The sequence below is a fragment of the Callorhinus ursinus genome, unplaced genomic scaffold, assembly GCF_003265705.2.
Source record: "Callorhinus ursinus isolate GAN/ISIS: 27379988/994484 unplaced genomic scaffold, GSC_fseal_2.0 scaffold4, whole genome shotgun sequence".
Classification (NCBI taxonomy): domain Eukaryota; kingdom Metazoa; phylum Chordata; class Mammalia; order Carnivora; family Otariidae; genus Callorhinus; species Callorhinus ursinus.
This window is the reverse complement of record NW_027397066.1, coordinates 55,074,071-55,091,756: the sequence shown is the minus strand read 5'-3', so window position 1 is coordinate 55,091,756 and position 17,686 is coordinate 55,074,071. Positions and strand designations below refer to the sequence as shown.

Sequence of the window (17,686 nt, the reverse complement as noted above, 5' to 3'; positions counted from 1 at the left end):
CATACTGACAAATGAAGACCTGCAGAATAAATTCAGCCTATGGTTTATTTGACCAGCAAGATAAGAATGGCTTCTGCCTCTTAAAGGTTGTGTTTGGGGGTGGGGGGGGTGGATGTAAAGAACATGTGACAAACCCTTGTGGGTTTTTCCAACCCTTAATATAAGTGACATTTTAAATTACTTTTCTCCATTACTGAAACCCCTTATATATTTACTGTAATATAATATACAGAAGATCTGGATTTGGAAGAAAATCCAGGTTATCATTTAAGAGCTAAGTTATCTTCAGGAAGGTCTCAGTCTGAGCTCCAGTTTCTTCACTTCTGATAAGAGGCATTTAGAATAAAAAGATCAGTGTTTGGAGAAAGGAACAGGAGTGCAGTTATTTGAATCTCTTGAGTTTTTAACCTTTTCTTTATCACTATCAAATTCTAATAAACCCTGCCTGCCACAAACCTTGTGTTAATGACCAGGATACATTATACACAAAATCTGGTCCAGAACACAAAAATCCTTTTTTTTTTAATAAACAAATATATACCTGTTCTAATTATCTACTGCTATATAACATACCATCCCAAAACTCAGTGGCTAGAAGAATACAATCATTTATTATTATTGCTTAAGGTTCTGGGGCTCAACTAAGGTCTCTCATGTGGCTGCCGTCAGATGGTGGGTAGGGCTAGAATCACCTGAAAGCTTGTTCATTCACGTCTGCCTGACATCTACACCAGAAAGACTCAAAACAGCTGAGGCTTCTAGGGCATTTCTTTCTGTGGTCACGCTCTACCATGGCAGCTTCAGGGTAGGCAGACTTTTTACATGGTGGTTTAGGGCTCTAAATACGTACATCCCAAAAGAGAAAAGGCCAGGCAGAAGCTCGGTTCAGTATTTAATTCAGAGGCAATCACAAAAGTCTACTCAGGTTCAAAGAGAGGAGACACAGACTCTACCTAATTGATGGAGAAGTGTCAAATACTTGGTGTTTTCAAAGCTATCACCATCTACTTAGTTTTGTTTAAACTTAAGGATTTTAATTACAAATGTAAGGTGTATTTTTAAAAACCAAAATACGGTTTTAAAATGAGAAAGTTTACAGTACTGGTTATAAAGCTGACTTAAACTCTTTCTCTGACCACTTCTTTCATTGGCTAGAAAAAGTACACTTTGTACATATTTCAATCCACTTTTCCAACCCAGAATGAATTATAAAGTAAATATTATTTACTTTCTTTATTTCTAATTTACTTCTAATTTATTTATTTATATAAAATAAAATATATTATTTTAATATTCTCAGAAGCTACTGCTGCTGAAGACTAATCATCATTGGCATATCCCTTTTGGGAAAAAAAAAATAATTGTCTTTAAGAGATAAAATAACACCCACTAGTTTTCTAGAGTGATCTTCTTTAAAATACCTTAATAAATTTAATGTTTATTTTATTTTTTAAATAAACTTAATTTTTAAGGGTTTTAAATCACTCTTTGTCCTAAAAATATACAATGTATATTTTATTATTTATTATTATTCTGTATATTTTAAGTATTCAATTCCTTCATAGCAGCTTGACAGCAGCACCCCAACCTAACAACGTTAAACAGTAAAACAAAGGTTAACAAATGCCAGATTAAGAAGAATTCTATGAACATACAATTCATGTAGTACAAAAATAACTCTAGTGTAATACTTCTATAAGACAGAGCACTTCACATAGTTTTTGGATAAGTCTTTACAACGGATCCAATATTGGGGCACTTGGGTGGCTCAGTAAGTCGGTTAAGTGTCTGCCTGCAGCTCAGGTCACGATCCCAGGGTCCTGGGATCAAGTCCTACATCAGGCTCCCTGCTCAGCGGGGAGTCTGCTTCTCTTACTCTCCTCTGTCCCCTGTTCATGATCTCTCTCTCTCTCTCTCTCAAATAAAATCTTAAAAAAAAAAAATACAGTATTTTTTGAAAATTTTGAAGACTCAAAAAACTGTTTAAGATGCCACAACAAAATGAATTTTGTCACAATGAATTAGCTCAAATGAAACACAAAATTATTCATTAAACAGTGTTTCTATTTACAGCTAAAATTCAAATTCATCCAAAAGTTATTAAAACTCCAAGGATTTAATACAAAAATGCACACCTTGCATTTTTTAAAAGGACTAGTTGGTCATTAAGGAACCAGATTCTCACCTGAAAGCAACCAAAAGGAGCGGTCCTGAGACAGAAAAGGTAATATATGTCATGGTTTTGCAAGAGACAACTGGGTTTATGGCTGGTAAACGTGTATTTACAAATACTGCCTGCACACAGACCATGCTTGCTCTTTTACTTTTTTTTTTTAACCTAATAGCTATTAACTATTAAACAAGTACTTTATCTGTCTGACCCTAGTATGCATGTAAGCCTGTAACTCCTGAATAACAATGTTAAATAACTGCAAATAAATTTGGTATGCATGATACTCTGTGCAAGAGTAGAAATGGTAAGGAGGACAATCCTACACACCTCTAGTGGATTAACTGCCTTAACAAAATTCAAGCACCATGTTGTCCAATCTTCCAAAGTTTCAAAATTGATTCCCAAATTCAGATTTTCATTTGGAATTGACTTATTGAACACTGCCTCAAGAACAGAACAAAAATGCAGGTTGTTGCCAGCTTGACTACTCTGTGGAAGTGCAATCTGTGAGTGTTTTGTTTTCACAATACATGATGTAGATGGACGTCACTATCATCACTGATGCAAGCTAGCCAAAATCTTATTTATCCCAAACTATTAGCAACTGAGTTTTGAAATAAAGGTACAGATCCAGGGGTACAGGAAGCAAAACAAGAAAATAAAAAGAATCACTGTCTTTAGAGCCTGTTCAAAAACTGTCAAGATGTTAGGAGTAACAAGACTGTTTTTTATTGTTCTACTGGGGGATTTTTGTTTGTTTTAGATAATCATGGGAAAATGGAAATCTAACTAGCTTTCAAAGTACTTGAACCACCAGGTTCAAGAATTCCAGAATGAAGCCTACAGAATTGAAGTGACTTCACTAAAATCTCCCAACTATGAATCCAAATTTAATGCTCTTTGTACCACACCAGAATTATGCTTTAATCTTGAAACTCCTGGCCCAGGAAGGCCACTCCCAGGTATCAGTGTAGAAAATTAACCTTTCTCTGCAACACAGTCCACTGTTTAGGACCCAAAAGGTTCTGGGTCAGGAGATACAAAGTATTGAGGGTCCAGTGACAAACTAAGACCTAGAATATTTAAACAAAGAAAATCGGGCAGTTAAATATACTACACATTCTGTTTTACAACACAGAACACCAAAGTACATTCTATCTTTTAATTCATTTAATATAGTCTTAATGGACTTTGACAAGAAGCAAGAATTCCTGGAACCTCCCCTTCTGCTACATTTTACATTAGACCAGTCTCAGTTACTGTTTGTCATTCAAAACTGTCATTCCACTAAATGAAGCGTAGAGACCTGAATATCCCATCCCACACAAATTTGCTGCTCTCCAATAAGTATACAATTTTAAGTCTAAGGAGAGCATTTAAAATTTTTTATCCTATTTCTATTATGGGTAAAATAAATACACTGGAATATCAAATACATACTCTACGCTTTCTAAAGTCCTAATTAAAGTGGACCAAGGAAGTCAACCTTTTTCTAAGGACTTACTATAGTGAGGGCTATACAATGTACATATAATACGTGTTTATGTATATATAACTGTGTTAACATATTTATATGTACCTGCCTATATGATTGTGTGTGTACACATACAATTTAAACTGAGAAAACCCTTAGCTTTGACAGCAATAGCAAATGTCTCATAGTGAGTTACCAATGAGTCCCAACCTTGAAGTCATTTATTCAAGGCTCTGAGTCATGACTAACTGTTCATCAAGAACCTGGTGAACAAGAGACACACTCCTGGCCCTGATGGAGCTTTCAGTCTGGAAATGCAGAAAACATATTACTTATGAAAGTGGTTAACTCATTACCCTCATTTTGGATATATTAAACTTTCACACTGTTTTTCGGAGAGGACTTCATAAAAGCTTAAGAAATAAAATGAATACAAGGTGTTTAAAATAGAAAAGATATGTATTCCTCATATAGAAAAACTAAGTTAACACCACCAACAGTGCAGTATCTTTCAAATCCACTTTTTGGACATATCATCACCAAAGGAATGAGAGGGAGTTGGCAATTTACATAGGCTTCAGCTTTTAAGTATGGGTATTATAGAAGCATTACAGAAGTTAATGTTTGCTTATTATACAGTTAATGTGCAAAGCCCAAAAATCCAAGGACTCTATAACCAAGTCTTTTAACTGTTCTGTGACTAACAGCAGATTTCTGCAATTTAAACTCATTTCTTAACAAGACTCTGTATCATTCATGAAATCATTTAAGGCCTGTGACAAGTCTAAGATTCTTATAGGGCTTAACTTTAAAATTTCCTAATGTTTCATATAAGATAAGTAATAAGTACTTCCCACTTTTCCTTGTTGAAGTATGAGAAGGAAGAGGGAATTAGGTATCCTAATTCTGGTTATTATTCTAGCTGAGTGACAATGATCAAGTAAGTGAGACACCCTGGACCTCAGTTTCCTTATTTGCAAAATGAATTATTCTAGAAATCTTCTCATTACACTATAAGCAATTCCAGTAGGTTTGTATTCGCCAGCTTTCCCAGTAAACTAGAGACAATCTTTGATCTAAACTATAAAAATAAGCACTTACATCAGAGGTTTTAAAATAGATATAAGTTCAACTACAGAAATTAAGTTAATTTTTTAAAACTATACAAATGTGAGATCTTGCAAAAGTTGGACTTATCCTAAGTATTGCTAATAGGTGGCATTATAAAGTCCCTAGGAATAGTTATAAAGTTTATGTATTTGGACTGCACTTTCATCACTACATCCATTTCTAAAACAATTTTTAAAACATAACCTACTTTTCTTCCAGTGTACGTTACTATGTCTATTACTGACTTAACAACTATGTTCATTTTAACAATGAATTCTTGGGAAGTACTGGACTTTTACTCATTTTGTATTTGGTTTACCTCACCCACCACAACCACCACCCACTCCCATACACACAGCTCACAGATTACACTCTGATACAATCAAATGTTGACTGAATTAATTTTTGATTAAAATCATCTATATTAATAACTGACTTTACTAATTCAAAAGCAGTTTTTTTTTGCCACCAACACCATGCAACGTGAAGTTCACATCCCTTTCACACTTCTCAAAATGCGGGGTGAGGTGGGTTTAAGATTTAAGGAAGGTAAATTAAACTACTACAACCTAATCGCTGAATTGCTTTAACATAGCAGCAATATCTTAAACATATTCCCAAACACACCACTTCCCAAGCTTGTCCCTATCCTAGCGCAGTTTACTGAAGCATGAAGACTCTTCTCTTTTAAGGAGAAAAATTAAAGAGATCATAGGCCTAATGCAACTTGACCTTAGAATCCGTTTAACAAATCCCACCCCCAAGTTAATTAGCCACACAAAAAAGTAGATCTATGAGATACAGGGCAGCAGCTGTGCCATATTTTTATCAACTATAACCTTTCCAAAACTATCACGGTAATCCTTAAAGTTAGAAAAAACCCTAAAGGCAGCATCTAATCTAGATTACTCTCCAGAAGGGTATTGATCCAGGATATTCATTAAGATCTGCAGGGCCTGGGAGGTCGGTATTTCAAAAGACATGACATTCCATTCTGCCAACATCAGTTCTTCCTGTATTTCACTGTAATCTTATTCCCCCAGCTCTCTATAAATTACATCCGTTTGCTCCCGGTTGTACCCTTTGGGTGCTAGCACAATGTGTTTCTATCAGAATAGTGGCCAGGATTATTTTTGCCAACCCTAAATCATGTAAGTATCTCTTCAAACATCATGTTTTCCGAAAGTAAGTATTCGAGGTACTAAATGGACAATTTTGCCACTTTGCCTATTTAACAGAAGGGCCATAAATTACTTGTAGATATTTCTCGAGACCACTAATCCACCTGTACAACTTCTTAAATATGGTCACTTACTAGACTGCCATCGTTTCGATCGTGGCATTAAGGATTTCCGAAATTTTGCCTGAAAGAAAGAGTCGTTCCGAAAATACGCATTACATCCGCATAATCCTACCAGGAAATAAACCTAAGGGCCTGCCACTCAGCAGAGGCCCTCTAAACCGCGCCCAGAACTGCTAAACGGAAAGTAAAGAGGCAAATAGGATTAAAAAAACAAAAACACACACACGAAAACCAACCCTAGGCGAGATGAAGTGCTAGGTCAAACGGAGATCGAGGACACAAGGGCAGGCCTGGTTTCTTCCAGTGAGTCCAAGTGTCTCAGGTGGGAAGGATCGGCTCCGCGCGGGACAAGCTAACCTCCCCAACCCCCACTCCGCAACGACGACCACGGCTCCATCGACCCACTACAGAGCGTCGCCTCCACCCGTTACCTTTCTCCGCACTAACCTTTCTCCTCCCGGCTGTCGGCCGCCATTGCTCCCCTCCTGTTTCCGCTGCTGCTGCCGCCGCCGCCGCCGCTTCGACGCGACTCGCGCGGGCGCCGCAGCCGCGGCAGCCGTAGAACGGGCACGTCCGTCAGTCCGGCCGCTGGGCTGCGCGCTTCGCACCTTGGCCTCTACCGCTCACCGTTCTCGACTCACCCTTTTTCTTCCCGCTTCTTCCCTTTCTCCCTTTTCTCCTTTCACTCCAACCTCTGGCGCCCTAGGCCCAGCCTTCTCGTTGGGGTTTGGGTACGGGAGGGGGTAAGGGGGAGGGAAGGGAAACAGATGGCGACGGCGGGCGGCGCTAAAATGGAGCCTGCTTCCTGCGCGAAACAATCCCGCTCCCAAAATGCCCTGCGCTGTTTACGCTTCGTTCCTCCCTGGGAGCGTCACAGTGCGGAGAGGGGCGGGGAAGCGGGAAACGTGATAACGTTTGCACGTCGCTCCGTCTCCCGCAGCCCGGATGTTCCCGGCTTGAGTCTCTTTCTCAGTGATTGGGTCGCCGAAGTTGTAGTTTATTGGGCTGTGCGCAGCGGTCCGTATACCCAGGTGTCGCCGTTTTCTCACCTGAGAAGCCTGCTGACGGACCTTACTTAGCGCAAAAATGCTTCCGGTTGTTCCGCGGAACTCCTGATCCAATTCTGGAAACCAGAGATTTAGAATAAGTCTGGGCCGGTCCCTTTGCAGCCGCCACTTTGGTTGCCGGATACACTTTCTTAGTTGGTGCCCTAGGCTTAGCCAAAGGCAGCGCTGGATGCACCCCGCTCGTCACAAAAGTCTACTAGTTTTGTTGTTAATTGGAGAAATTAGTTCTATTGGGTTTTAGTATAGCTTTGTAATTCATATAATAGCAAATTTGATTTAAACATTTATCGAGGTGCTGGGGTACACAGTTGATTTAAACAGACTATTGAGAAATTGAAACTACAGAAGTGACCAAAAATTACCTAACTACATAATATGGTAAAATCTGCAAGGAAACTTTCCGAAAGTTCATTGTCCAACAAAGGAATGAAAATGTCATTTTGCTTCACTGTTCCATAACGGAGTTTAAAAGGGAAGGAAATTTTGAAGGGAAGAAAAGGTAACATTGTTATATAAAAACAAACTAACAGCATGTTCAAAGAAAGACAAATAGTATAGAGTGTGCTGGCCCTTGTAACAAATTGAGACCAAGCTAAAATCTGTGGAAAGAGTTTAAGGAGGGCCTGCAGGAAAAAGAGGAAGGAAAAACAGGTAATATAAAACCCAGCTATGTATCAGATGCTTAGGAATGAAGAGTAAACAGAACAGTATTTCTGCCTTTAAGGAATTTTCCAGTATAATATATGGAAGAAACAAGTTAACAGAAAATTCGTGTGTAATGGTAACAGCTGAAAATTGTGTTTTTACTGTGTGCCAGGTACTGTTCTGAGGATTTGACCTATACAATCTGATTTCATCTTCCAAAAGCCCAATTAGATTATATTACTAGCTTTATTTTACATAAAAGGAAAGTGAAGTAATATGAAATTAAAGTGCCCAATGTCACGAGTAGTAGTAACATGACTCAAGTCCATGCAATTTACCTCTGGCCCTCACCCAATTGAAAATAATGCCTCAAGTAAACTTAGAATGTAATTGGAACTTTCAGGGGCACAATACTCAGACTCGGGGTGGAGGAGCACAGAATAGAGTCAAGAAAAGCTTTCTGGAGAAGGGAAAATTAAGCCTACTTGAGAACTAAAAAGACTTATTAGTCTAGGTGAAAGGGAGAAAGGGCAAAGATGGTGGGTAGAAGGATATTTTTCAGGGGAAAAAAAAAATGGCCCTAGGTGGCAAAGCTGCCCATGGTTCAATTCAGGTTGATACTCAATGGTTAGGTACGAAAAGACCGAATCAAGAAAAGCATTATATAATGTTCTACTCATTTGTTAATTCAATCAGATAGTATTTGTTAAATTCTTATTCAGTCCAAATATTATTATAGGCTCTGGGATTAAAAAATTCATTTAGTATATGATCTAGTTTCTTCAAAGAGTTCAACTCTACATTCTAGTTAGGGAGACAAGGCGTAAGTAAACAAAAATCATGATGAATTCTATGAAAGAAACAAGTAAGAGGCTATTATGGTGAAGCAGAGTTGGGGAGGGCAGCTTTTTATGTGGAAAAACTAATAAAGGCCTTGTTGAGGAGGTGAAGTTGAGACTGATACCTAATAAAAGGTGGAGGTAAGAGTCTTCCAGAAAGAGAACAGCACATACAAAGGCTCTGAGGGAGAAAGAGGCCATGGTATGGTCAAGGATGTAAGGAGAGCACCAATGAGATGGAGCCTAGATAACGAGAGGACAACTGACTGAAATAGTGTTTGATGGAGAGGCCATATCTTAGGAGTAAGGGCCTATTCAGGACCTAGACTAAAACAAAAGCAGTACAAGATTTGAGAAAAGACAGAAATTTGAGGTTGAGCCCACTGGAGGGCAGGAATGGAAAACACCTTGGGCTCTGTAAAGATTCATGCCTGTAAAATGTAAAACCAAGTATACACAAGTGCAAAGTGATCAGCACTCCTCAGAGGAAGACAATAAAATCTACAGTCTCTGAAACATATTTTTCACAATATTCAGCATTAAATCAAGCCAAGGCTAGGTTATATAACAACAGGTTGCAAATTGGTGCCTGCTGATCTTGAACCAACACAGTGTTTGTGTGCTTTTGTTGAAATGTAATGCTTTTAATCAAACATTTTTCGATGAGATGTGGCCTCCATCATCCCTCTCAGGTGCCTTACCCTGGCCGATATTACTGACTGAAGTGTCTATGTATCTAGAGTATGGATTCTGGGGGGTGTGGGAGGAAGGTAGTTGGAATCTTTTCCTGGAAAGGTTATATAGAGTGAGGAGTAAAGGAGACTCAGTCCCAAATCTTAAAGAATATTGATATAGGGAAGGCTAAGATACAATTTGAACCTAGGACATCTTGTCATACCAGAAAGCTACGATAAAAGAATGCTAGGATCCTGTCAAAATGACTCAGAAGAGTTGCTAACTAAAATGGCTCCCACTAGCCAAATATGAGACATTTTAGCATCTGTAAAGATAAAACTGCATTGGATTATGTTTCAATTCACAAATTCCATAATAATTCAAAAAATAAAAAAACCTCAGTCCTCTTTGGATGATGCTAGGGAACAAGTTATTTTGAAACTGGTAAACAGAAATCATCATTGATCTTGTGTTTCCAATTAAAACTGTATCTCAGGGTTACCAAGCAAATAGTCAATGAAGGAAAGTTTCTCTATGGAAGTATTCCAGCTAATACATGGCCAGGGTGAAGCAATGATAAAACTAGGACATTGCCATTTTACAGCTATTAATGAAATACAGATCAAGGCAATGATTATTAAAGGCTGAAAGACAATCAGATTTTATGTGCCTCTTGATGGAAATCATAACATTATCTATGAAATAATCTTACCAAAACACTAAACCCAGGAAAACATTTGTCAGTGGTTATCAACCAGGGCTAATTCTGCGCCCAGGGAACATTTGGCAATTTTTGGAGAAATTTATAGTTGGCCCAACAGAAGAACTAGTACCTCATAGTGGGTAGAGGCTAGGGATGCTGTTAAACATCCTATAAGGCACACAAACCTGTAAAACTACCCCCCCCAACACACACATACACCCCTATCCACTAACAAAGAACTGTCCTACCCAAATGCCAATAGTGCTCATGCTGAAAAATCCCTCTAGGGAATAGGAAAAGCACAGTGAATACTTTAAGCAATCCATACAAATACCATTAGCAAAATTCAGGCAATAGGAAACTTTACAGGAGTAAGTAATCTATACATTAAAGTAACGCATGAGAAATGTAAAAAAATATAAGCTGTGGATGTTATAGGTTGAATTGTGTCCCCCAAAATAATATGTTGAAGACCTAACCCGAAGTACCTCAGAATGTAATCTTATTTGGATATAGGGTTGTTTCATACGTAATTCATTAAGATGAGGTAATAGTGAAGTAGGGTGTGCCCTTAACCCAATATGACTTGATGTTCTTATGAGAGGAAAAGAGACATAGTGATAGAGGCACAAAAGGAAAGTTGTGACAACAAAGACGGGGGTTGATGATGTAGCCAAGGAACTTCAAGGATAATAGGCAAAAACCAGAAGCTAAGAGAGCCAAAGAAAGATTCTTCCCTACAGGTTTCAAAAGGAGCATGACCCTGTCCACCCCTTGATTTCAGACTTCTAGCCTCCAGAACAATGAGAATAAATTTCCATTGCTTTAAGTCAGCTGCTGTACTTTGTTACAGCAGCTCTATGAAGCTAGTATCTTGGACCTTATTTAGATACTGTTTTGAATACATGAGTACACACACAAACACATACTCATACATATCAACAAACTTCAAAAACTGAGTGAATGATGATTTTAAAAAACTTGCTGTTGACTTTTTTTAGTTGTAAGTTATGTTTAAAAAAGAATTCTTATAATTTCATGGCACATACTAAAATATTTGCAAATGAAATGAAACGGTATCTAGGTTTTCTTCAAAATAAACTCGATAAGAGCTGGGGTTATAGTGGGGGTTAGCTATGAAACACGCCTGCTTATGTGTTCAAAATGGGTAATGCCTACGTGGACAGACAGACTCTCCTCTCTACTTTCTTAAAAATATATTCGAGATTTTCTTTAATAATTTTAAAGAAAGAGCAAGAGAAACAGCCAAAAAAAAAATTGAGGTGATATCAAAATGCCATTTTACCTAACCCATGATTATCCTATCAGAGCTAAGCAGTAACTGAAAATAATCTTCACTCATGCCTCCTAAAGATGAGATCTTTTTATAAAATAACACAATCAAGAGGTTGGAGAAGGAATGTCCTGAACCCATCTGAAGTAGGTTTATAAAGATTTAAAAATACCTTGATAGGAATCATTAAACATATTTAAATATGTATTCTGCACCACCTTCTGGAATCTGACTGAATTCATGTCTGGTTCCTAGTAAGACTAGGTCCTTTCTGGTAACAAATTGCTTGAAACTTTTCCAGAACTGCACATTAACTATACCACAGTAAATATTGCTGAACTACTGAATGTAATGTAGCAGAGTACTTGGTATAGCACTGAGTTCCTGCTTGCACAATTTAGCATATTACTTAATCTTAAAATAACATTTGACTGGCACATTTACTTAGAACTTCTCTTTCACATATATTACCTCATTTAAACTGCACACTCAGCTTGTGAGTTAAATATTTATTATAACAACAAGTAAGTTTTTAAATTAAAAAAGTCAGTAAAAATAAGAATACTATTTAAATATTACCAGGTATCCTTACATTTGGAAATGTATTAATCTTCTGATTTGAAACCAAGTACCTGAACCTTTTCTTCTGCATCAAGATACCAACATCAAGTTTCCTTTAGTTTTTGTGTGTACCACAGAAGGCAGCCTTGCCTACTTTAACAAAAATTATATTGGTTTATTTCTCAAAATAAGAAACAGATTTTCAAAATATAAGTATTAAAAAAAAACCCAGAGTTTTGCATAGCTTAAAAAATAGTTATCTACTCCTAGGATATTTAAAGAATTCTGGGCTTCCAAAGTTGTTCTACTTACTTCTCAATGATATCAGTAGCTGGCATTTACTGAGTACTGACTCTGTGCAAGTACTCTGAATGCTGGCTATATTTTACCTCACTTAATCCATCTGAATGCTCTGAATACTGGCTATATTTTATCTCATTTAATCCATCTAACAAGCCCATGAGGCATTATTGTTATCTTTATTTTACTGAGTAGGTAAGTTTCTTTTAAGTAAATGCTTAGTCTTTTAGGGTTTTTTTTTTTTTAATTTTTTTCCCCCTCTTTTCCTTCTCTTGATAGCATCTTGGTATATGAATGTGCTATATATCTCTGGCTGCCTTGACACATTTTTCATACTCTCCACCCTGCTCTGTACTTTCGAAAGCTGATCCATGTGGACTGCCCAGTTGGTTCCCTTCCATGGCTTTGGTTGAGTTCAAAAAATGGGAGGCATAAGCAGATCTGAAAGTAGGAGGAAAGTGAGTGTTAACTGTTGATTTTCGTGATTCCCTCTCTGTAGGGTTACCAGAGGTTGGCTCTGTCCCTCTATCCATGGCCCAATTCCTAGCAGTCAACACTATACAGCTATCCTATCTGGATTCTGGTAATCCCACCCTTAATTTGCTCATTCCAGCCTAGTGTAGTGCTATGGATAGAACTGTGTTCACCCAAATTCCTATGTTGAAGCCCAAATGCTTCAATGAGTGTATTTGGAGATAGAGCCTATAGAACCCAAGGACAGCCCCTGAATACCAGTGTCCTTGCTCCAGTGTCATTCTCAGTCTCCTGCTTGTTTGTTGGTGCTCTAATGGGAATCCAGGCTGGCAGACCTGGAGCAAGTTGGGTAGCAGGATTCAGGGAGCTCTACAAAACCAGTAGCAAGTGCTGTGAAAGACACAAGCCTAAAAGTCAAAGGGACTTGAGGTACTAAGAGCCTCTCATGACCTGTTTGGGCTAGCCCAGCAAAGAAGAAAAATCTAGAATTAATTCTGTGAAGCAGAAAAGACCCAGGGTTTGATCCCAGCTCAGTCCTCCAGCTCTGAGTTGCCCAGGTCTCAAAAATCCAAGGAATGTGCCTGATGGTGCTCTACCTTTTAGTTATTTAAAAAAAAAAAAAAAGCCCCTTTTGTTCCCTTCTTCCTCTTTGAATGGGTACAAATTTAGTTCTCTTCAGCAGCTGGAAGACATTCCTCCTACCCTTTCCCCCTCTTGGCCAAAGAGAGCACCCACAAAACAGTTGGACCTGATCTCTCAGGTATTGGGGGCAGTTGGATCACTGCTTGGATCCTGTTTCAAGGAGGGACAGTGAACACATTGCCTGCATGGTTTACCCTCCCCTCCCCACCCTATTCTCATGCCAGGCTGCTCTGGTTATTACAGAGTTTCATTGAGCCCAGCTGCAGCTGCCTGGCCATCTGGACATTGTCCTCTGGATAGCCATATGATACATTGAGGGCTGAAGCCTGTTTTTCTCCTCTGCTCAATAGGATGTCATCATGGGAAACAGAAGAGAATGTGGTCTCTCTTGTGTCCCTCTCTATCTCTCACTCTCCTACATTCCCCATCTGTGTCTCTTTTGTTCAAAAGGAGAGTTAAGAGGCAATAAGGAAGGAGACTTTGTGTTACTTACCCATTTCTGAATAAACATTTGTTACTCTTAAAAAAAGAAACAAAAACAAAACAAAACAACAACAACAACAAAAAGGGAAAGGAGACTGTCTTTAATATATGGTGCTAGGGAAACTGGATATCCACATGCCAAAGAATGAAACTGGGCACCTATCTTACACCGTACACAAAAATCAACTCAAAATGGATTGAAGACTCGAATGTAAGATCTGAACCATAAAACTCCTAGAAGAAAACATAGGGGTAAACTCCTTGACATTCATTCATTCATTCATTCATTCATTCATTCATTGACTTTTTGGATTTGGCAACAAAAAAACAAGTGGGACTACATCAAACTAAAAAAAGCTTCTATACGGTAAAGGAAACTATCAACAAAATGAAAAGGTAACCTATGGAATGGGGAAATCATATATCTGATAAGGAGTTAATGTTCAAAAAATATTTTTTAAAAAGCCCATACAACTCAAGAGCAGAAAAGGAAGGAAGGAGGGAAGGAAAGAAGGGAGGGAGGGAGAGAGAGAGAGAAAGAAAGAAAGAAAAAAAGAAAGAAAAGAAAAAAGAGAAAGAAAAAGAAAAGGAAAGAAAGAAAGAAAGAAAGAAAAGAAAGAAAGAAAGAAAGAAAGAAAGAAAGAAAGAAAGAAAGAAAGAAAGAAAAAGAAAACCCAGTCCAATTAAAAATAGGCAGAGGAACTGAACAGACATTTTTCCAAAAGAAGATGTAAAAGTAGCCAACAGGTACATGAAAATGTGTTCAGCATCACTGATCATTAGGAAAGGAAGTCAAAACTACAATGAGGTATCACCTCACACCTGTTAGAATGGCTATTATCAAAAAGAAAGAAATAACAAGTATTGGGTAGATGTGGAGAGAAGGGAACCCCTGTGCACTGTTGGTGGGAATGCAAACTGGTGCAGCCACCATGGAAAACAGTATGAAGGTTCCTCAAAAAATTAAATTAATATTACCATATGATCCAGCAATTCCACTTCTAGGTGTCTATCTGAAGAAAATGAAAAAACATTATTCTGAAAAGATATCTGCACCTCCATGTTCATTGCAGCATTATTCATAATAGCCAAGGTAGAAAAACATCCAAAGTGTCCATGGATCAATGAATGGATAAAGAAAATATGGGGTGTGTGTGTGTGTTTGTATGTGTGTGCACACATGCGTGCACACACACAGTGGAATATTATTCAGTTGTAAAAAAGAAAATCCTGCTGTTTACAACAACATGGTTGGACTTTTGGGACATTATGCTAATTAAAATAAAATAAGTCAGAGAGAGAAAGACAAATACTATATGATATCATTTATATATGGAACCTAAAGAAACCACAGGCACTTGGGGGGCTCATTAAGTTAAGCATCTGACTCTTGATCTCAGTTCAGGTCTTGATCTCAGGGTCATGAATTCAAGCCCTGTGTTGGGCTCCACACTGGAAATGGGGCCTACTTAAAAAAATAAAAAATAAAAATAAAATTTAAAAATTTAAAGCTGAATTTATAAATATAGAGAACAGATTGATGGTAGCCAAAGGCAAGGAGTGGGAGGGTGGGCAAAATAAGGATAGGTGGTTAAAAGGTACAAACTTCCAGTCGGAAGATAAATCCTGGGGATGTAATATACATCGGGTGACTATATTTAATAATATTGTATTGCATTTTTAAAAATTACTGAGAGAGTAAAGCTTAAAAGTTCTCATCACAAGGAAAAAAATTGTAACTATGTGTGATAATGGATGTTAACTAAATTTATTGTGGTAATCATTTCATAATATATCGATATATCAAATCATATGTTGTACACCTAAAACTAATACAGTGTTGGGGCGCCTGGGTGGCTCAGTCGTTAAGCGTCTGCCTTTGGCTCAGGTCATGATCCCAGGGTCCTGGGATCGAGCCCCGCATCGGGCTCCCTGCCCCGCGGGAGGCCTGCTTCTCCCTCTCCCACTCCCCCTGCTTGTGTTCCCTCTCTTGCTGTGTCTCTCTCTGTCAAATAAATAAAATCTTAAAAAAAAAAAAAACTAATACAGTGTTATAATGTCAATTATATCTCAATTAAAAGAAAACAGCAAAGTAGGCAGAAACAGATAGATAAGCCAGAGGCTGTGAATTAAAAAAAAAAAAATCCACAGGGTCAAAAACAGAAGACTAAAGTGCTGTTTGTGGCATAAAGAGTAGTCAAAGTAAAGAAACAAATTTAACCCTAACTCCCCATAATGATGGATTGATTCTAGAAGGAAACAAGTAATTCCCACTTCTGAGAGGTATTTGCTAGAAATGTAATTAAGTCAGTAAAACCTGTGAAACAATCGGAGCTATTTTTTGTATCCTAAATTATGTTCCAGTTGTTTATTTTTTGTGGCACTTGCCTAAAAGGCTGTGTATTGGGTATCTCCGTGCTCTGTATCAGGAATCCAACATGCTTTCTAACTGTGACATATTCTTTCTACTTTTATTTAATTTTAATCAGTGTTCTTTAAGTATGTATACCATGAAAATTATTTAGTATTATTTTTTTTTGAGCTGTCACCCAGTTTGCCTCAAGTGACCACTGCCTGCTCTGTAGTCCCATAACACTTGATGCCTTCCTCGTGGCTACTTGTACACCTGGCTCTCCAAATGCACTGTCACCTCTCAGGGAGCAGTAATTTAGTCTTAAAACCACCATCTTATTTTTTGAACCAAAATTGGGATGCATATAATTTGAGTGCCAGAATGGTATAGTTCTCTATAAAGTGTTTATGAAAATAAATGGTAAACAATTTTTAAAATCCTTTGAAAAATTAGAAATGTATAATTCTTATGCTGTCTACAGCTTTACCCTCCCATAGTACTAAACAAGAAGTTGTTCAACCATTATTTGTTGAAAGCAAATATGAAAATGAATTAAAAAGTGCTCTTTTTTTCAATAAGTGAGATTCTAACTTGAAAATCTAAATTGAGTACAGGTCCAACATACCGAGGCTATGGGTAGTACATGGGTGAGAGTTTTATACATGTACACATGTGTTGGGAGAGTTAGGGAAACTAGAGATGAAGGCAGTTGATACATGAACAATAATGTCCTAAGATAACAATTCAAAATTTACTGAGTAATGATTAGGTGTCAAGCACTATAAAAAGTGCTTCATGTGCACTCTCATTTAACCTTTATTTTACAGATTGCTAGAGAGAAGCTCATGGCTAGTGTATTGCAGAACTAGTCTGAACCTGCCTTTTCTGATTCCAGGATCTCTGCCCTTAACCTCTATCCTTTACTGCCACTGATGATAAGATTAGAAAAATGTTGTAAGTCAATCATTTGAAGAACAAATTCTACCATAAAGAATACATTTGGATGTGGGTGTGTTTGAAGCTTCATAAGCAAATTCAAATCATGCTAACTGGGGTACATACTCAGTTTTCTTATAACTTGTTTAGAATATCAAAAATCATGGAAGAAACTATTGTATTAGAATCAACTGTGTTATAGCCAGTTTGAAGGAACTCTACCTTCTAGTACAGTAGAAGTAATAAATAGTAAAGGGTATTTTGACTCCTTTAACCAATGATGAGCTGGTAAATATTTAACAACCAGCTCTCCAGAAGGAAAAAAAAAACAAACCTTCTTTGTAGTGTTTGCCAATTTCTCTGGTGTAAATACTCCTACCATGACCTATTTCAAGCTACGAATGTGACATCACATTACTGGATGCAGAGTTGAGAAGTATGCAGTAACATATATATTATTTCCACTCTGCAGTTGTAATAGATATAAATGCAGATAAACTCAAGAACATACATGTTAAATTTTAGTTGAAAAAATTAGGAAGCGATCAGTTTTGAAATTTGTTACTTTTGTTTTTAATATAATATACTTAACTATCACTTTACATAAATTTAATTTTTAATAATCCCTGTGTTTAAATAACCAGCTTCCAGAAT

The 17,686-nt window shown here is 37.5% G+C and overlaps 1 protein-coding gene across 4 annotated transcripts in view; it reads right to left on the bottom strand.

Moving 5' to 3' along the window:
• YTHDC1 (YTH N6-methyladenosine RNA binding protein C1) overlaps positions 1–6,893 on the bottom strand; it is a 35,700-nt gene extending 28,807 nt beyond the window's left edge. For 3 of the 4 annotated variants that reach the window (XM_025887191.2, XM_025887192.2, XM_073891762.1), the window contains exon 1: positions 6,508–6,892. In XM_025887191.2, the coding sequence (XP_025742976.1) occupies positions 6,508–6,535 (28 nt within the window). In that variant the 5' untranslated portion in view covers positions 6,536–6,892. Of the gene's footprint in view, positions 1–6,507 lie in introns of all 4 variants that reach the window. The other variant, XM_073891761.1, reaches the window with a different exon arrangement.
• Between the last annotated feature and the right edge of the window lie 10,793 nt (positions 6,894–17,686).